The 21642-nt window shown below is 34.8% G+C and overlaps 1 protein-coding gene across 5 annotated transcripts in view; it reads left to right on the plus strand.

The window, feature by feature from the left end:
- The first annotated feature begins 1058 nt into the window (after nt 1-1058).
- Nucleotides 1059-21642, plus strand: part of LOC125669518 (MICAL-like protein 1) — a 32281-nt gene continuing 11697 nt past the window's right edge. For 2 of the 5 annotated variants that reach the window (XR_008802476.1, XM_048904068.2), the window contains exons 1-10: nt 1118-1240; nt 5892-5924; nt 8148-8365; nt 11453-11501; nt 11633-11774; nt 13058-13161; nt 13275-15305; nt 16470-16584; nt 18027-18126; nt 21014-21087. Coding sequence is in view for 4 of the 5 variants with exons in the window: in XM_048904068.2 (XP_048760025.2) it covers nt 8220-8365; nt 11453-11501; nt 11633-11774; nt 13058-13161; nt 13275-15305; nt 16470-16584; nt 18027-18126; nt 21014-21087 (2761 nt within the window). In the remaining variant the exon portion in view is untranslated. Of the gene's footprint in view, nt 1878-5891; nt 5925-8147; nt 8366-11452; nt 11502-11632; nt 11775-13057; nt 13162-13274; nt 15306-16469; nt 16585-18026; nt 18127-21013; nt 21088-21642 lie in introns of all 5 variants that reach the window. The other 3 variants (XM_048904070.2, XM_048904069.2, XM_056162884.1) reach the window with 3 other exon arrangements.

Below are 21642 nucleotides of genomic sequence, written 5' to 3' on the forward strand. Positions count from 1 at the left end.
AAACCACATGTATCTTATAATAGTTATAGTTTAACATAGTTCAAAATATTATCCAAGGTTGTAAATATGCTCAAACTTCACATGTCTTTCGAAGATATGATAATGTATAAGTTTTCAAGATTTTAGGGGTGTGTGTGTACTTGTTGTGGAGCTGATAGCTTCTAAAATAATACGTCAACATATGATTTTCTTACTCAAATCCTTATTCTAAGATAATAATCTGTAAATTAAAAACAATTAATTGAAGGTTTATCTAATTTATCTGTTATAACAAATTATTAATTTGTTATAACAAACTAAAAAAAGATACTGCTGCGGCCCTAATATGCTTCCGTAGTAATTTAAAAATACGGAAGCCCATTTAGGACCTATCAAAAATATTTTTGAATTTTAAAAAACGAATTCCAGAATTCGTTATTACAGATTTAATTTGTTATTTTAAACTTTTAAATTCGTTATAACGGATTAAATTTGTTATAACAAATTTGTTGAATTTGTTATAACAAATTTCAAAATATATATTAACGAATTAAATTTGAAAACACGAATTTAAGAAATGGTTATATCAAATTGTCAAATTCGATATAACAATTTATAGAATCATTAACATCAAATTAGTAAATAATTGGTGATTATTAAGAATATAATAAATAATTTGAAATTATAGATTTTTCAATTCATTAAATCAGATTTTGATTCATCAAAACAAATTAATTCAATTTGTTAAAACGAGTAGTTAATAAAATGTAGTCGGATGAACATGTCGCAAGATCAGGCACCTGATCCCACCTCTAGTATATTTACGGGTCCGTGTTTGCCCAACTCTTAATTTTGTATTCTTTATAGGAGTTATGAAATTGATGACTGTTCGTTGTCTTCACCTTTTCATCTGTACAAGTTTTTAAAACTTTGTTGATGTAATCCGTTAAAACGAATTTTAATGTTTGAAATAACGAATTAAAATCGAAATAACGAATTCTGCAATTCGTTATTTCAAATTAGAAATATATTTTTGATAGGTCCTAAAGGGGCTTCCGTACAAAACTCCCAATGATTGCATATGAAAAAAATTCCTCCTTTTACCTTTGAACCGCACCGCAATCCGGAAATAAATGTCGGCATTTCGGCTTCCAATTACACTACATTTACCGCTTGCCTAAGGTAAACATTTGTTTTCAGTTTCGGCTAGTGTTTTATACTAAACTTAGTTCAAAGTTAAAATATTTTTGGACCCCAGACGGTAAGTTCAGTATGAGTCTATTAAGGGAATATATCAGATTGTGGTTATTAAAATTTTTGGCGCGGAGAAATCAGTTTGGCTAGGCCTATCTGTCGGGTGACACTACACATGACTGTCCTCTCCATCTTAAATTTAAAAATATGAATTCCGGAAGATACTATGTCCTTAAATTATCACTTCGCCTCCTGTCCCAAACATTGTTTAAAGGTTTCGCCCATTTCAAAATGACATGGGTTTTCTAGAACCAGGTTTTTCTAAAACTATTTGTTAGATCTAGTATTTATCATAAAGGAAATGTTTGTCATGTCACAAGAATGCACAGGCACCCACGTTAGCACGTACCATATGGCTCAAATCAGATGGTGGATTGTACATACCGTAACGATTCTAGCCGCCACAGTGTTAGACTTGAATTATTTAAATGAACTGTGACACATTCTCTATTTGGAAATCATTTTTTTTCCGGATGATACAGTAGGTTATATGTATCAGGGACATCTTGATAAAGACTCGACTTGTCACTCCCAGTAATGTGTAGTTTCCTGTGTGAATTAGATGCAGTTTACTGCCATCAAAATCTTAAGAACAGCTGATCTGGTTTTACCAAACTGATAAAGAGGCTTCTTCATGTTATGATGTAATGTATATCTTAAATTGTTCTTGTCATTGTCCCAGAGAAAAGCTACTGCATGGCTTTATTGACACTTCAATAATTGTACTGATTATTACTTTAGTAATGTATTGACATTAGAAACTCATATTTGGTACAATGGATGCTTGTGGTCAAATGCATGGTGTGTCGTGAACTCGAAAAAAAGAGCATAGGGCCTAAGTCAAGGACACTGGTTAAAAAAAAAAGGAGGCAATTCTTGTCAAGGTTATGGATTTGTAATGAAGACTGAGGCATTCACAGTTCATACTTCTTATATATAGTGTTTATGGCCAGATGATATATGATGTAAGTGGTGTTGTTCCTAGGTCAAATGGTAAAAGTGAAGGTCACTATTAAATAAAATTAAGAAAGTTCTATTTTTCAGCCATAAGTAAGTAATAGAGAGCCATTACCCAGATAGCATGACTCTGTTGGCCGAACGTTGTCCCAGTGTTGTACACTTTCGTTGGGCCAACATCTAAGTGTGTTGTGGCCCTTCGTTTGCCCAACATGTTGGGCTAATGTTGGCCCAACATATAGGCATGTTAGAACACTGTAGAAAGGCGTACATTAAAACAACATCAAATGTGTTCAAATTAATGAAGGGCCAACATTGGGCCAATGTCAGCAAACCAACTGTCTGTTATGTTTTCCTAACATTGTGCCACATAGCGTTAAAATATAAAAAGTTATTCCAACATTGGCAGATGACAGGTTGGTTTGTTCAGGCTGATTGCAGCATTGGGCCAACGTTGTGTTCCCAACTCATCTTTTAAGTATCACTTACGCAAACATGCTAACGTTGGCCCGACGTTGGTCCAATGTTGTAAGTCCGACGCCAGCCATCGGCCAACAGTACAACCCTTTGCTAAATGTTGGTCCAACGTAGTCATGCTATAGTCATGCTATCATAAATTTATGGAAAGACACTAGTGGTTCATAGTAGATACATTGCATTGAATGCTTATAGCCATCTGATGTGTAGTAATTCCACACCAACTTTAAAGGTCATTTGGCTATGGAGAAGGTCACCATTTTTAAAAATTTAATTATTGTCTTAAGCCATAACTTTGTAATGGAAAGACATTTGATACAGATAATGTATACAAGGAATGATTGTAGCCATGATAATGTTATGACCTTGTTTCAAGGTCATTGACCAAGCTCAAGGTCACACAAATAAAAACAGTTGAAATTCTTGTCGGGGCCATAAATTATAGTTATATGGCAGGGATTTTTTAAGGGTCTGTAGGGAGTTGAGATAAGGCCCCATTCCAAATGCTGGAAAGCAGGTATTTTCCCCAATTTTTGCTTTGAAATTCCCAAATAATGAAAACAAATCAAGCAGGGTAGCTTAATCATTCATAAATCTTCTTCACAGGCCCATAGATTACAATTTTCGCTTCAAAATTGTTAAGTAAACCTAATTTTTTGGCTTCTGCTTATTTGAATGAGGTAAGCTTTGACCAAATTGAAAGTCAAAAGTAGTGCAATTATACCTTAATGCACTCTGGATTGGTTTTCTCCCTACCGTATTTGTTTGTTTGAAACATTTCCCCCAGGCCCTTAAAATCAAGACCTTAAAAAACCCTGTATGGATAAACATTACAGACTACATATGGTACTTAGTACAAGGAATAATTTTTACAAGATCGTGGATTGTGATCTTGACCAAAGGTCATTTGGCAAAGATGAAGGTCTCTAGAAAAATATTTAAGAAAATACTTGTCTGTCATAAATTTGTAACACAGAGATATTAGAGGTTCATACTTTAAAGACATCTAAGTGTTTTTGGACAGGGGATTTGTACTGACTTTAAATTAGGGCTGAAATGATTCACTGAAATATTGGTACTGTTCAACATAAACGCATGATTCAATGTTCGATTCATTACCTCGATTTTCGGTTCGATATGGTAATTACAAACGGGTTCAGTAAAATACATCAGGCTTGGCCAGTGTACTTATTTTCTAAAATACCCGTATGAGTGACAAAATAAAGTCCAATAAAGTTCAAACTGTTGTTTGCCTTGAGTCTGACGAAAATAATAATTTTGATGAACTTATCGATTTAAACTACAGAGTACAGATCCAACAGGCATCTTACCATTTGGCAGTTTGGAAACATTTTGCTTTTAAAATTATCCCTCGATATATTGCCAACTTTTGATCAAGACGAATTTGGGCAATAAAGCGGGGGATGGCAATATGTGCTCCATTCTGTATATTTAAACATTTAAGTTATCTCGAGTTTAATTCCGCAATTATTAGCAATTAACCTGGCCTGACCTAAATACCTTGTCCAAACTGTCACACTTCACCACAACGCTATCAAAGTACAGGTGTGATTACTGATGGGTGGTAGGTAATTGGCATTATTATCAAGGGTAAACCCTATCAAATTTTAAAATTTGACCATTTGCGTGTGAAAATCAGTGGCATATGGCATTATAACGGGGGGGGGTGGGGGGGGGGGGGGGTGGATATATTGAGCGAGCACTGCACAGAGTGGCTGTACAGTTTGGCGTACATTAAATGTACACAGATATATATCATCAGGATAAACATTTAGAACAATTTTAAGGAATAGAATGCATACAGTTTCAGAGTATTTGAAATTTGAATAACACATGTCTAACATTGTGGCTAGGATTCTTTTGGTTATGTACAATCCTCTTGTAATGAAGGAGAAGAATACCAAAGTCCCCAATAGATAGAACATTTTTTTTCAATTATGAATAGACAGTGTATCATTACTTGAAACAAAGGTCATTTTTCAATTAACCAATAAATATAATATATGAGCCAGTGTATGACAAATGGGTGCTTATATGTCACATCACAAGATGTTTTTTGTTTTGTTTGAATTTCCTGCTACACTCTGATATTTCCATTTTCACAGACTTGTTCTATGTTTGCCCTTAAGTACATTCTTATTTAAAACCTGTAATATTTCATGTTATTGCCATTTGTGATTGTTGAAATTCAGGTACATGTGTATGTTAATTAATTGACATAAGATTTCTTAATTCATTGATTTGTATGGACAGTGATCAGCTGTTTGACCAGAGTCACATGTACTGGCTTGTGACTAATTGTCATGAAAAGTGTAGTCAAAGAATCAAGGGCATCACAGAGTTCAGATTTAATTGAACTTAAATAACTTTTTACTTTGTACATGTAGTTTAGGACAATGATTATTCAAATGATTTTTTAACATTTATTGTTGTTCTAATCCAATATCAATAATATGTTGGCAAAATTTGTATACAGTAGTAGTTGATATGTGAACATGTATGATTTGGTTATATATAATAACTACCCCTCCGATTAAGTTTTCGCATTTACTGTTAAAATGACGAGATATGATCTCAAGCCAGAGTACATAATGTTACACTAAGGAATTAAGTATAGCCCGACTAACTTGTAATCAGGTGAAACGTAAATTAAAAATGTTAAAATTTGTGTCTTTCTTGTCTTCATCTATACAATGTTTCAAATATTGTAGCCCCACAGGGAATTTTCTAATTTTTATGTCAAACTTTCTCATGCATGGGCTCAAATATATATATTTTTTGTCAAAAGGATCAAAACTTTATAATGGATGCATGGGTATAATAGAAGTTTGTACTTGGCTCAGAGGTTGCTAAGTTTTGGTGCTGAACAAAGGACTTTTGACCAATGATATCTCTAGCAATTCAAAAACGTTAAAAATAATTGTTCAAGTTACAACCCTCACAGTTAGAGTACAAAATGTTAAGCATCTTCAGGTAGTATAGAATTACCATGTCCCCATGGTTGCAGGTGCATGAGGGTGGGGGTGTTGTCACAATTGGAATTTACATGTAATGATTTACATGGAAAAATATTTACATGTGTATATGCTCAGGTGAACAGTGTGACCCATGGACCTCTTGATTTTACTTTATTTGAATGTATTGCTGTTTTGCATCTGGTGGATCTATTGATTACAGTATTCAAAAATCACCATCTGTTGTAGGTTTTAATTGAAAAAGCTGGACCAGGGATAGTGGTAAGGAGACTGTTTTAATATAAAACTTGATATTCTCCATGTGTTCTATATTTTTGCTCTAGATTCAGAATGTGTAAAATATTCCTGTACAAAGTCACATGCAGTTACTGAGGTCTGTTAATTGTCAGTGATTTTATATCTTGATGACCAGTATATTGCATGATTTCACAACTAATACAGTGAGTACACTGTGAATATCATTATTCCAACTCTCTTATGGCCTTTGCCGTTGTGGTAATATGAATCTTGACAGTGTGGACAATATATCAATTCATAAGGTAAATTTTTGTTACCTGAGGCACTATCGTATCAATAGATCAATTACAGTCATTACTATCATTTCATTTGTACATGTATAATGTATATAGATATGCATCTCTCTCTACTTCTTTTCTCTCTGAGAGTAGACAATAAACAAATTTGACGATCAATTAGAGTGATTCTGCCTGAATACAATGGATGACTGGATTAAAAATTCTGTGAAACAGAGAGGTAATGCGTATTTGGTGAGAAATTTACTGAAACTGGGCATGCTAAAAATGCAAAAAAGAATTCTGGGGGAAATCCATGGATGTTAGATAAGATTTAGGAATTAAAGATACATGTACATGCATGTATTATTTTGGATATACATTTATTAGCATCCGACTCTGGATGCATACTTGTAGAACTAGTACTGACTGTCAGTTGGATAAACCAGCAGTTTTAAGAAATGTTTTTAGAGTAAATTTGTGTAGTTAATAAATCTTATCTGTTGCTACTAAGATGGAAAGAAGTTTGGTTTCTGTAGTTTTTCAGTTTAAGCTTACTTAATTAAAGGCTTGTGTAAGCTTTTCTGATAAAAGAATGTCTGTCAGATCATTGTCATCGATTTTGATGTGAACTTTTCGCTTTTCTAAAACCACAGGGCCAACCAAACTCAGTACAGAGCTTGCTTGGGTGAAGGAGATTCAAATGAAGGAGTCTATGTTTCCTTCTTAGAGGAGATGATTAAGAAATTGTGAAAATAGAGAGAGATGATTGAAAAATCTTCTGAATGGCCACTAGATCAGAAAAGACATAACATGTAATTAAAGGGTTCCTTATTGACAAGGCATGTTTGTACTATCTGTGAGCTCAGGAGCCAGAGCAAGACCACAATGGGTTTTTAAAATTTTGTATAGATGTATGTAGGAAACTTCTGTCAAAATGTTCTCCACAAGAACTGCTGGGGCACTGTTTGTCAGATTAATATGCAAACATCATATATCGAAGTAGAATCAACTGTATTCACCCCATTACCCCCAAGAGGTTGGGGACACAGTAGGGGGTTCAAACTGTGAAGTAGGAATTTATATAAGGATTTTAAAAAAAGAAAACTTCCTCTCAAGAACCAGAAGAGATGCAAAGTTGATATACAAGAATCCTAATGTAGTGTAGACTCACACCACAATGCCCAGGGTCTTGAAGATGGGTTTTTACTTTTACATAGGAATATTAAAGAAAATTCTTTTAAAAATATTCTTCTCAGAAGAACATGGGTATAATTAGTAAAAGCATAGTGTTTGATCACACTTTGACCCGTGTGGAACAATAGAAGGGGTGTCACATTCTATATATGAATATTTTTGAAAGTTCTTTGAAAATCGTCAATCTAATTCAAATAATATCTTGTATTCTTATAAGCTCCACGATATTGATATGTTGGTATAAAGTGTAGCGATCTAAGTGAGGGGATCAAAGGATCTGATTTTAATTAGATAGAAACATTATGATGAATTGATATGCAAGAGTCATTTTGTAGTGTAGCTTCTAGTTTGTTTGCATGCTTTATATTCCCATAGGGATCTGGGTTAGAATAGGTCCTCAGTACCCCTTGCTTGTCGTAGGAGGTGGTGACTAAATTCAGATGAAACTGCAAAATTCAAGGCAGGTGTGGCATGATAAAGATCCCTTCCTGCTCAAAGGCCGTAAGCGCTGAACATATAGGCCTAAATTTTACAGCCCTTCACCGACAATGGTGATGTCTCCATATGAGTGAAAAATTCTCGAGTGGAACATTAAACAATATACAATCAATCAATTACATGCTTTATTTATACTAGGCCAGGGATGTATTTTATTACAAGGGAAAATGCAAGTGCTCAGATGAGTGATGTGGCCTATGGGCCTCTTCTTGAGGTGACAGCATATTAATTGAGAATTTCCAATAATACCATCCATTTAAGCTGTATTTCATTGAAGGAGAAGAATGCTACAATAGGCGCTCATTGGATAAGATAACAGGGTTTTGAGACCCCCCCCCCCCCCTTCATCATGGGGACAAAGGTACAGGCCCTGCAGCAGTGGTGCAAAAAGCAGACAGAGGGGTACCGTGATGTGAATGTAGTCAACATGACATCTTCCTGGAAAAATGGTCTGGCTTTCTGTGCCATCATTCATCGATATCGCCCAGACCTCATGTAAGTTACAACAGACATATATTTCATGTATTGTTCTAATTAATTTACATCTGAGAATGTCCTGGTTGTTGGCTGTGTATTTGATTCAGCAGGTAATATGCAGACTAAACCTTTGTGGGATGTATGTTCAGAAATGACATAAATTTGCAGTCAGGTTTTATTGAATTTTTTTTTGACATGAGTTATGTAAGATGGGGGTTTAATCTATATACACGCATATCTAAAATTTCACCCATTGAGTTACAGAATTTTGTTCCAAACAAGCAAATATTTCCCGATACTGTATCAGTCACTATCGATATCACCCTAGCCCACGATACAAAGAAGTATTTACTGATTATCAGTCTCCTATCAATGCTCCTTTGTCTATTGTTAAAAAAATTCGATTGGAGGTTAGGGCACATTTTGTAAAAAGCCAAAGAAAGTTGGCATATATTTACTCAGTTTTAAGAATTTGGGAATAATTAACACAGAATATGACACCATAAAACAAACGTACATTATATACCATCATTGTTTAATTTTGTTTCCACATAAAGGAGAAGGTGAGGACTTTCTTTGAAAATATGAATAAATTTCTCTCATATAAGCTTATAGTACTCAGGAATTGGTATGGTGATCTTATAGTGTATTATATAAAATACAAGTTGCCATACAAGAATAAACTAGAGCTGTGGTACCTCTGACCTTTTGACCCCCAAATTATAGACGATGCTTGTCACTGTTGAAGTAAGTTTAAGATAATTCAGCAAGTAATAGCTTTTAAAACTTCTTAATCAGACACAAATTGTCAGACAAATTTTACCATTTTACCCCAAATCACTATAGATATGATTTGATTTGAACAGTATTTTATTCATGTATTTACATCTAGATAATGTGTACATAAATATGATTAGGCAGGAAATACAATTCCTAAAAAGACTCTCTCCAGTGATCATAGGTCAGTTATAACAAAGCGTGACGAATATAGTGCGTGAATAACAACAAAAAATAAAATGATTGGAAATGAGGAAATAATTTTTTTTTAATAATACAATACTGAAAAGGGGGGGGGGGGGGGGGGGTGTTTTCTGACAATATCGTTGGGTTCCAGTTCTGATATAAATGAAACATATCCATAAAATAGTTTAGACTGAGAAATATATATATTTATACAATGAAATATTGAGTAGGTAAGCATGTACATAAATTTTGTACCAATACATAAACATTTGTATTCATTAACTTACAATTGTAAATACAACTTTCTCCATTAAATTAGACAGCCTATTTGAACATGAGGATAAATATGTATTTAATGCCATTGATACAGCAGCATTAAAAATACTGAATCTTTTACTTTTTATGCCCTCATTTTCGGGGGCATATACTTTATGGTCTGTCTGTGTGTCTGCAAAAACTTTAACCTTAATTGGCATAACTTTTGAACAGTTCCTGTTAAGACTTTCATATTTCGCATATGTATTCCTTGTGACAAGATCTCTCTTTTTGGTACCAAAATATTTTACATCATGATCTTAACCTTTGAATAATTTGACCTACGTTGAAAAAAAAAAAAATGAACCTTTTTCAAAAAGTGATAGGGCTTTCATATTTCACATGTATCCTTGTGACAAGACCTTTCTTTTTGCACCTGAATGACTTTGCTGCTATATGGGGCCATCAGTGTTTAACAAACATATTTTGTTTCAGTAGAGATGATCCATATCCCATATACTTGTACCCACTATTGACATAAGTTTAGCAATTTCCACATGAACATTTAAGGAAAGTAATTTTCAACCTGTCTTTACCATTTTAGGTCACTTGAGTAACTCAGTTGACCTAATGTGATTGATGGTTGTCCGTCATTGTTTGTTAATATTTGAACATAATCAACTTTTTCTTTGAAAGTACGTAGCCATTTTTTATCAAATTTTGTATGGAACATTGGGGTTAAGGAGAGCTTCATGAATTTCACGGTCATTTCACCCCTGAGGTATGAGTGTGTGATAAAAACCTTAAAATATATTGCAATCTTTAGATATTTTTGTCTTTTGTGATTATCTAGCAAATGAACTATGTGTATAATCATGATGAGCAAGAATGGCTCCCCCAAAATTGTGAATTTCATGGCCCCTGGATCTGAGATCTGGGTGGGCTACATGGCCCATATAGTGAAAATGTATTTTTTAATTTTGACTCTTGGACATCAAGCAACCAAACCGATTACATGATAACAATGTCGAGAGAAGCCTCTATGTAAACTGTAAAATTCATGACCTCTTGGGTTAGGTTTTATTGTGGTAGGGCAAGACAGCCTTATATCTAGCTCATTGTCTTTTTGATCAACTCTTAGACATCAAACAATCAAACTTGGTACATAGTGATAATGAAGGAGAAGAGCCTCTATTATTCATGTCCCCATGGTCAGGGACTTTGATGTTAAGGCTCTGCGGGGCTTTATGGTTCATATGCAATACAGTTGAAGTTCATTATCTTGAACATTGATATTTCAAATAGCATGGATATGTCGAAGTGTGTTGGAAGTCCCAATTACATATCTGAATGTTTTTTATCCTCAATATCTTTGAACCTACAGATATTTCAAAGTTTTGTCTTGGCTCCATAGTATTCAAAATAACTAGGTTTTACTGTATTTCTTCAGAATTCTTCTTAAAGTCCTGGCCGTGTGGCCTTAAAACGTAAATGAGCTCACTTTGCAGTATTTGTTTCTTTTATAAAAATGAGACTTAGCTGAAAAATGAGCACTATAAGTTTTATGTCCCATGGGCCTGAACTCCAAACAGCTAAACTGAACATCTAGCACAGTCTGACTGCATAGTTACTATTGTAATGGGTTTGAGGTATCTACAAAAACCGGCATTTCTGGTCTCTGGTTCAAGAGTTCATGCCCCCAGGGTAGGGCTATATGGGTCATCTAAAGAAATAAAAACTAATGAATTTTTAAGGATCTTTTTTATTCTTGAACATATAGCAAACAAATTTTTAAAGTTCATGCCAATAGCCTTTGCAAACAAGGTTGCTGTGAACACTCCATTGTATCTTTCTAAGGAAAGTAATGCATTTTTATCTTTCTTTCAGTGACTATGATGCTCTCTCTAAAGAAAATGTCCTGGAGAATAATACCTTGGTTTGTACTTAAATACAAATTACTATGATGGCATGCACTTGCAATATCATATAAACTATAGCCATGTAGATTTAATACAGAATCAGTTGTCAGTGATGTGAGTTTTTCTTGCTTTGATTGGAATATAACAGGCATTTGAAGTGGCAGATAGGGAATTGGGTATTCCAGCACTACTGGATGCGCCTGATATGGTGGCCATTAGAGTTCCTGACAAACTTAGCGTGGTGACTTATGTCTCCCAGTATTACAACTACTTCCACAACAAGCCATCATGTAAGTCTGGCAGTTGTTATTGTACTACAGAATTACTTCATTTAGCTCATCTGATCCACATGCCCAAATAAGCTATTGTCTGTGTCATTTAGCTTTTCACATTTTGAATTTTTTTCTCAAAAACCACTTTGTTAATTTCAACCAAACTTGGTACAAAATATCTTTGACTTCAAGTTTATTCAAGTCAAAGTTCATTCCCCATTCCATGTGGATATTATAGGGAAATAAAGAGAACAGGGTAGAGTAGGATGTTTAAGGAAGTTTGCTTTTAAACACACAGGAAACTATTAATGTAGTTGCCATCTTTTCAAGTTGAGTGTTTCTGATTCGCTCTCTTCCACGTAAACCATCTGTGGAGCGGATCAGAAACCCTGCATGGACTTGGGAAGATGTGTAGTTACTAGATGCTTATTCTATTGATCCAGATGTATGATATCTTTATAAATTTATAAATCACTCAACCCTATCCAGTTGAAATTTTTATGTAATTTCAAAGTTTGCAGTATTTGAAACAAGCCATCATATTTTGTGATTTAAGGAGTTTTTAATTAAAAGATACATTTTCTTTTAGCTGCAGAACTGTAGGTGGGATGCATCCATCATTTATTTGGGGTGAAATGATATATCGTGATGCAGTTGAATCATGATTCAGGGTCTTTGATTGGATGTTTCATTCATTGAGGATCAATGATATATTGGATTCGGTTAAAAAATTTGATACACATTTCCTATCAATATAAGCTCTCTGATTGGTCAATTTAGGTTCATTTAACACAATTACAAAATTGATGCCAAACAGTCAGCAAATTGCAAGGCATTGTTGAAAAATGCCCCCTCAACAGTGCATCTTAAGACTGAAATAAATGTATTTTATTACTTCTACATTTTAATTATCAGCAAATATTTGTGATGTCACTGATTTAGTTTGGATATTTTTCTTTGAATTTCTAAAGTGGATGACTTATAGTCTCAACATAGACTACTGGTTGAAGTAAGATTTGATTAGTCAGCGACTGTTGATGTCAATGTTCATCTATTGATTGTAGGCATGGCTGCATGACCGTGTGGTGACAATTCTTTGATTATCAGCCTCTATGAATTGTTTTATCACTAGTGTGCACTCTCCAATATCACTGTCAATGAGTTTCTTTGTAATAATCAGAAAATTATTGTAACAACGTAGTCTAACAATACTGCATTCTGAAAATCTTCTCATTCAAAACGAAAGTAAATATATGTTGGTAATGATTTTAGTTTGCTTGGTATTTGACTGTGTATTGTAGTGGGTGGACCAGGAGTGAAAAAGTCTGTGAAGAGGCAGCAGGAACCAGACAAGTCTGGACCAACAGCCAAGCGTCAGACTCTGACCGCAGTAAATGACCCCTTGGTAAGACAAACAGCTCAGTCGGTACTTCAGCAAAATTTGTAGATTTTATCAATGTCAAATATACGTTGTGAAACCACTGCTTATATCTACCACTTCCACATTTCTCTTTAAAGATCAAACAAAGACAAGTGTCTATGGGAGATAATTGTGGAATATGTAACAACAAAGTCTATTTACTGGAGAGACATATTGAAAATGGGAAGCTTTATCACAGAACTTGTTTTCGAAAAAATGAGGTTTCTCCATCCTCCAAAAAGCTCCCAAAAACTGACTCGGGTCAACACGTATCTAAAGATGAAGAGAAACCAGACTTCTGGAGGAGGAGGACTGATGCCAAAAAAAATGAACAAATTAAAAGAGAAGAAACAAAAAGAGCGGAGGAACTGGAAGACAAACAGGAGACAGTAAAAACAAATAAAGCCAAGTCTCAAAATTTTACAGAAATTGGTAAAGATGAAAACAAGTCTAAACTCAATGTAGTCTCACAAAGGCAAGATGAAAAAATGGATATTTCCTCTCCATATATTGATCCCAAAGTTGAAACAAAGGCTGGCTCTAATTCCAACAGACCTGTATCTAAAGCTGGAAATCTAATGTCACCCAGAGATACTATTAATACATATGATAACAATTCAAAGGAATCGGATAAACGTATATCTGTGCCAAAATTCGAGTTCAGGAGTAAAATTGTTTCAACTGCCCCAAAGGCATGTATTGTGTCCAAGATTGATACAGACAATTCAGAACTACAACCGACAATGAGACATTCTGCTCCACCAAAGCCATCTCGACTAAGTGAATCTCCACAACTTCTGAAGTCAACACATCCACACCTTGATGGATCAGAATCTCCCCCTCCTTTGCCTAAAGATTTGCAACCACACTTGCCTGCAACTTCCAAGAAAGATTCCCGAGTTACAGAGAATTCAACTGTGTCACCATCATCTGTTAAATCTTCAGCATTTGGTGAAAAATCTTCAAAACAAGACAGACTCTCTGAACTATTGGAGAAAGACAGTCAAAACAGCCAGGGTATACATGAGGATGTTTCTTCTAAAAGTAGGGTCTCTGAACCCTTTACTAGTGGCAGTACAAAACAGGAATTCCGTGCCTTAAAAAACCCAGAAACTTCCAAATTACAGGGTGTGAGTGATGTTTCAACAAAGACAAATGGCACCTCTGAGCCAGTAGCAGTACTAGTGAGTCCAGTGAGTCCTGAACCACATGATCCAAAAGTCTTGGGTGGATTATTAAAACAGCTGGCAAACGTTCGTCAAAAGAAGGATTCTAAGGCTGAGGTAAATAAACGAGTGACCTCCCCAAAGCTTGCAGATGAACAGAGTAAAAATTCAGAATGGAAGTCTGATAAAACAGCAAGTAACAACAGAAAGGAATTGAAGAGTCTAGAATCTAAAGAAGCGACTAGAGAGCCTGTGACAAGAGCAGATAAGGCCAAATCAGTGGATTTTCTCAGTCAGAAAAAATCATTAAGTGATAAAAGAGAATCTGATGAACCGAGACTGACATTCCCAATAAAGACAGACGACAGTGACAAGGAACCAGCTTGGAAGAAAGCATTGGCAGACCAAAAGAAAAAGAAAGAAGAAAAAAGAAAGTCTGCAGATTTGCTTTCAGACAAAAAGAGTGCAAGTGATACAAGACGTGTAGTTTCCATGGATATGATGAAAGATAAAGATGAAAAACCAGCATGGCAAATTGAGGTTGAAAAGCGGAAGGCAGCTCAACAAGGTGGATTTGTGGATCCAGAGAAATTGAAACTTGAACAAGGTTTTAAATTCAAAACAAAAGATAGTTCTTCAGAGGATTCCATCAAAACAGAAGTTACAAAACGTCACATTATCCCAGGAGTACCTCCAGAGGTCAAATCAACTTCAGAAAAAATATCTGAGCCAGAGAAAAAGAAAATTTCTGTTGGAAAAAGGTTTGAATTCAAGTTGGAGGATAATGAAAAGAAGAAAATCACAGACAAGCCCCCACGACCTCCTCCAATGAGTCCCCCATTGGGCCAAAATTTCCATCATGGACTCTCTCCTGCTGTTTCCAATAAACTAGCTTCCACCAAGAAAAGCCCAGCACCTACACCTCCAAGGCCAGCCATGCCCAGATCAGAGATCAAAACCTTTGTAAGTTTTCATATCAAGTGGTATTGCATAACAAATTTGCATAGATTTGAAAGTTCTTTATCTTTGATAGATAATTCATTCAATACAAAAGTATGCCACCATTAAAAAACTAAAAAAGGGTTAAAAAAAATTATAGGTCATTTGAATCACACAGGTGATCTATTCTGCTATCCAAGTTTGTTTGTCCTTGTGCATTGTTAACTTTTGAACAAGTTTGTATGTCCTTGTGCATTGTTAACTTTTGAACAAGTTTGTATGTCCTTGTGCATTGTTAACTTTTGAACAATTTTGACATCTTCTCATAAACATCCAATTTTTGCCAAAATTGCTATGGAATATCTTTTGGGATAGGGGAACAAACAGTGTGAATTCTATGGTCCCTACCCTTTTTGGGGCCTTATGGATTGGGCTGAAACTTGTGAAATTAGGGGTTCAGGCCCAAGGATGGGACTGTAGTGTAAATGCATTAAATGGCCTGCATGGAGTTTATCTTGAACCAGGAAATGAGAGTTAGATTCTGCTTGCAGGGTATTAACTAATGTGTCAAAATCTTTGAGCCAGTATGACAATGTTTTATGAACAGTATGAATATACAGGAACTTGTTTTTGATAAATTGTAGATGACAATGTCCATAAAGATAACTTCTAAATTCTGTATTTTTGCTTACATTACAATTCACTACAGTTAAATTTAGGATGAAAATGGAGATTTTGGAGCAAAAATTCTAATATGTTATGTGTAAGTATTTATATTTAGCTTTGAACCAGAAATGCTGAAAATTCACCAGCCTACTGGCCTTCTCCCCATGACTCATGAGGGGAGAGGGAGGCAGCCTCCAAACCTCCTGGCTTAATTTGTGTGTTCATTACTGGTAGCTCTCCCCTAGCTACGCCCCTGCTTACAAAATGTTGTTTCGATGTCCTGCTTAATTTCTCAGAATGTTGCAAATGTGTAAAATTGGAACTCCTTTAGAAAAATATCACCAGTTCATATGAAGTCATATTGAAGGACATTACTGTTGCATCAGATATCATATATTTTCTAGTTTTATAGATTGCAATTCTTTTGCACAAGTGATAACAGAAAGTTGAGTTTTTGTATCATTAAATGCATTTAATTAATGTGAATGAATATTGTGAACGACATGTTTTGAAATATTGTAGGGAGATATGAAGAGGTTGTCACCACAAGAAATCCAACAGCAGCTAGCTGATATCGACGCCAGCTTGACAGACCTTGAAACCAGGGGCAGACAACTGGAGGAGTCCATCAGAAAGGGTTAATACCTCACATATGCATTCTTTTCTATTTCTACAGGTTAAGGGATGTACTCCCTGAAAAAATGGTGGTGTATGATTTCTCCTTTGAACCATTATTCAACTAAAATAGAAATGCATATTGTAGATTTCTTGGTACTTAATAACTCAAATGACTTACAGACGTGAAATCTTTAGAACATGAATTTGTGAGTGGTCTTTTGATCAAGCAATTTAAAGATAAATGCAAATAATTCTATTTCATGAGTAATGTTTCTCACTAAGTCATGTGATGGTTCCTCGCATATAGTATCATGATTCAGTGGTTCATGTATGGCCTTAATTGTCTCTGTGAATCTTCAAAAAATTCAAAGTTGAGGATTTTAGCATACGGAATATTTAGAGGACGTGTCATGATGAAAAATCTATGATTATGACATAATTTTCATTATAGCTTTAACAGGGTGACATTACAAAGTATGTCATTACATCTATTTTGTCAAATAATCATTCAAAACTGTCATAAATATATTGGGCATTGTTCAAAACTGTGTGCAGAACACAACCTGCAATCTAATTTTTATAATTATATACCCGTTAATTGACCTATTATTGATACTTTATGCACAACATTTAGTTTTTGGATCAAGGGATGAACTTATATTTAGAGTTTTTGTAATGCTTGTCAAAATGTGGTACATGTATTAGAATTCTCACAAGAATCAAGAACTTTTACAAATTTGTTTGTGGTGTTCTTCCTTAGATTCCTAAGAAATACTGTGTATGCAGTGAACCCATTTAGTACAAACACCAAACACGGGTACAGCAAATTATGGATATAGTAAAGTTTTTTTTTTTTAAGCCCTGGCTACATTCTTCATATTTCTTTATGGAAAAAAATTGTTATATAGAATCTGAATAAAGCAAGTTTCTGGATATTTTACAAACTACATGTTATTATAACAGAAAAATGCTACTGTGGTTAAGAATTGATGGACACACACTTAGAAATTTTATGAGTAATAAAATTTGAAAATTTTTGAGATTTTGTTTACAAATTAAAAGAAATGTTTAATACATGAACTACTGGTATTAATTTATCTGGTAGTCCAATGAGGTTAACAAGATGGAGTGATACAAAGAGGGAGGCGTTCTTAAAATTCACCTGTATCTATTAAAGTCATTAAATATAATGCTAAGATAATTTATTTGCAAAGCAAGAGAATTTCTTTTTTTTTAAATCAACTCCATTTTAGGAGCAAAATTACTTACAAAAAATTGAACTGTTATGTGTTTTAAAAAGGGTGAGGTATAGTACAACTTTTATCAGAGAACAGTATTATTGCAGACCAGTTATTATTATGATTTTCTTTGACAAACAGTGATGATAATGAGTCACCTTTAACTTGACTGTATATTCAGGACTCTGTAGCAGACTCTGCATTGTGACTTTTATTTTTGTAGATGACGGTGAAGATGATGATGAAGGGTTAATGATAGAGTGGTTCAAACTTGTCAATGACAAGAATGATCTTATTCGAACAGAGGGGGATCTCATGTACATGTGAGTATGCATTGTTGAAGATAATTGCTGGGAATATATGCATGCACAGCCAGCCTGTCCGGTAACAAATGCACTATATCATTTGTTAGAGTGCAGTATATTAAAGAAATCAATTTTATTTTTGAAAATACATGAGGGTATGAACTGTGACACTTCACACCCACATATTTCATGGAACATGTCAGAATTCTCAGCAGTTAAAGTAGAAGTACTATACTTTTCTGTAATCATGTGTACATTGTTTACAACTGCAATGCATTCATGAGAAAATGGCTATCATTACAATTTGTAGAGATACCAAAGGCAAAAGCATTGAAAATGTAAATATATCTTCTTTTAAATGTGATTAAAATTTATGTTGCATTTCTCATTGTCATTAACTTTTAACTTTCTCAACTTCTTATCAAGAGCAGTGTAGCCTATTTCAATAAAGGAATAACAAGAAATAATTTATTCAAATTAATGGATATGTCCCCCTGTAAGGGGTCATGGCTAGGAAATAGAATAAAACTGTTAGAATTTTTCAAGAACCACTGAAAAGCCAGATTTTGTACAAAAGCTTCCTTACACAATGAAACTTCTCAATTCTGGGCAGCTGTCGGACTGTAAAAAAAAGGCCGGTTTACCAATACCAGTCACATCAATCAAGAGCTACAAGGATAAATGTACATCATTTTGTGTTGAACACCAATTTTTATGGTTGAACAAGACCATGAAATCAAATGAACAACCAAGGAGTTTTAAATGATAGATATTCACTACTTATCAACAAAATTGTACTTTTTTGTAGATTTACAACATCTGATGTCTGTGAAAATTGTTTGTTTGTTGTTTTATCTTCCATTCGAGAATTTTGTGATTATATATTCAGCTCTAGGTGAAGTGCCACAAATTTTGACCTATGGATGGCGTTCATAGTCCTAGCAATGAAGGTTCTTTATTATGCCAATGCTTACCTTAACACAGCACATCCATTTTTATACGCCCGTCGAAGACGGGACGTATTATGGTATGGCGTCGTCCGTCTGTCTGTCCGTACCTTGTGGGCAGGATACAGACTGAACCATAAGTCCTAGGACTTTACAACTTGGTACATTTGATCACCATGATGAGAGGAAGATGCCTATTGTTTTTCAAGGTCAAAGGTCAAGGTCGTATCACTTTTTAGGAAAACCTTGTGGGCAGGATACAAACCGAACCGTAAGCTTCAGGATATTATAACTTGGTACATTTGATCACCATGATGAGAGGAAGATGCCTATTGTTTTTCAAGGTCAAAGGTCAAGGTCGTATCACTTTTTAGGAAAACCTTGTGGGCAGGATACAAACCGAACCGTAAGCTTCAGGATATTATAACTTGGTACATTTGATCACCATGATGAGAGGAAGATGCCTATTGTTTTTCAAGGTCAAAGGTCAAGGTCGTAGTATCACTTTTTAGGAAAACCTTGTGGGCAGGATACAAACCGAACCATAAGCTTCAGGATATTATAACTTGGTACATTTGATCACCATGATGAGAGGAAGATGCCTATTGTTTTTCAAGATCAGAGGTCAAAGGTCAAGGTCGTAGTATCACTTTTTAGGAAAACCTTGTGGGCAGGATGCAAACCGAACTGTAAGCTCCAGGATATTGTAACTTGGTATATTTGATCATCATGATGAGAGGAAGTTGTCTATTGTTTTTCAAGGTCAAAGGTCAAGGTCGTAGTATCACTTATTAGGAAAACCTTGTGGGCAGGATACATACCGAACCGTAAGCGCCAGGATATTATAACTTGGTATATTTGATCATCATGGTGAGAGGAAGATGCCTATTGTTTTTCAAGGTCAAAGGTCAAGGTCGTAGTATCTTTTATTAGGAAAACTTAGTGGGCAGGATACAAACCAAACTGTAAGCTCCAGGATATTATAACTTGGTATATTTGATCATCATGATGAGAGGAAGGTGCCTATTGTTTTTCAAGGTCAAAGCTCAAGGTCGTAGTATCTCTTATTAGGAAAACCTTGTGGGCAGGATACAAATTGAACCGTTAGCATATTTATGAAGTAGTGCATTCTAAGGCTATCCCTCTTTATATCTTGATATCCATTTCTACAAGCGTAATAATGAATTAGCTCACAGAGGACAGTGCTAACTTCACTAAAATATGAATCCCACTAAAATATGTTTTCCTTGAGCAAAATCTACGGGCGTATTATGCCACGTTGGCGTTGCTCTTGTTAAGGTCATGTCAGAAAGACTTGTGACTTTCGCTTCTAATGCCAGCCACTTGGTGAAGGATTAGTCTCTACCTTTGTTAAATGTCTTCGGTATGATGCTGCGCTGTAATTTAGAATTGAACTGGATTTCCCAGTTGCAAAGCAAGTGTCTTAACTGATCTTATAAATACATAAAGGCTGAAAGAGTTTGAATATCAGAATTTCAAGTGGAGGCAAAACTTCATTCACATCATAGCCTAAACCTTTGTATTCTCAATCCAAATTGTTTGTTCTCTATCTCCAAACATTCTATCCTCAATAGGGGTAATTCTGTTCTTGTCAAGAAATGTTCTATTCAAACCGTTCCATCACCAATCAAAAGCATTTGTTATGAAACTGTTCAATATTTATTCAGCATACTTTTATTGTAATAGTAGGCTTTATGGTCTGTATGACTACATGGTAGCTGAAGAATTTTTTTTTATATGGAACACCCAAAGTTATGATATTGGTTATATTGAAAACTTAGATGTCAATTTACATGAAAACTTGTATGCCATAATCTGATAATTAAGTCACCAGAGGCCAGAAATGTGAATGTTTACATGTTAAAAGTCAAACACATTCAGAAGTTATGAAGTTTGCTTTTTAACAAAAATTCCTTATTTAGATGTTGTCATTGTAGATCTAAAGCACAAGAACTTGAGGACGAGCAACACAGCATAGACAGACAACTTCGAGAACTCCTCAGTAAACCAGGTAAACATTTTTAACTTTGAGAACTCCTCAGTAAACCAGGTGAACAGTTTTAACACACCTATCTCATATCAGTGTTTTTTCTTCATGATAATGATTTCTGATATGTGTGACTTTAGAGGGGTATTAGCTTATATGAGCCAATAATTCATCTATAATTGATAATAACAGTGTCTTTGCTATCTAGTCAAATTTGTTGTATAGATATTATTGACATATTCTATCCTTCTGTTTGAAGATATTAATTTGAATTGTCTAAATATATCTCAGAATACATGATGTGTATGTATTCGGGATGGTGTTTTTAAGTCACCTTGGAAATGATTATTTTTATCTGGCCACTGGTGATTGAACTTGTCTCACCGGCACACCTGCAAGAGAGAATAAAACTTCATATGTTCCCCAAAATATTTTCTGATCATATTCCATCTCTTACATTTTTCATAAACTGTACATCAAGATTTTGATGTCACAATATCTGAGTCATTTCTTGTAAGTATACTCCCATACATGTACTTCGTAAGGTGCACATGGGGTGGGATTACAAGTGTCTGCTAC

Source organism: Ostrea edulis, chromosome 4 (assembly GCF_947568905.1).
Source record: "Ostrea edulis chromosome 4, xbOstEdul1.1, whole genome shotgun sequence".
Lineage (NCBI taxonomy): Eukaryota > Metazoa > Mollusca > Bivalvia > Ostreida > Ostreidae > Ostrea > Ostrea edulis.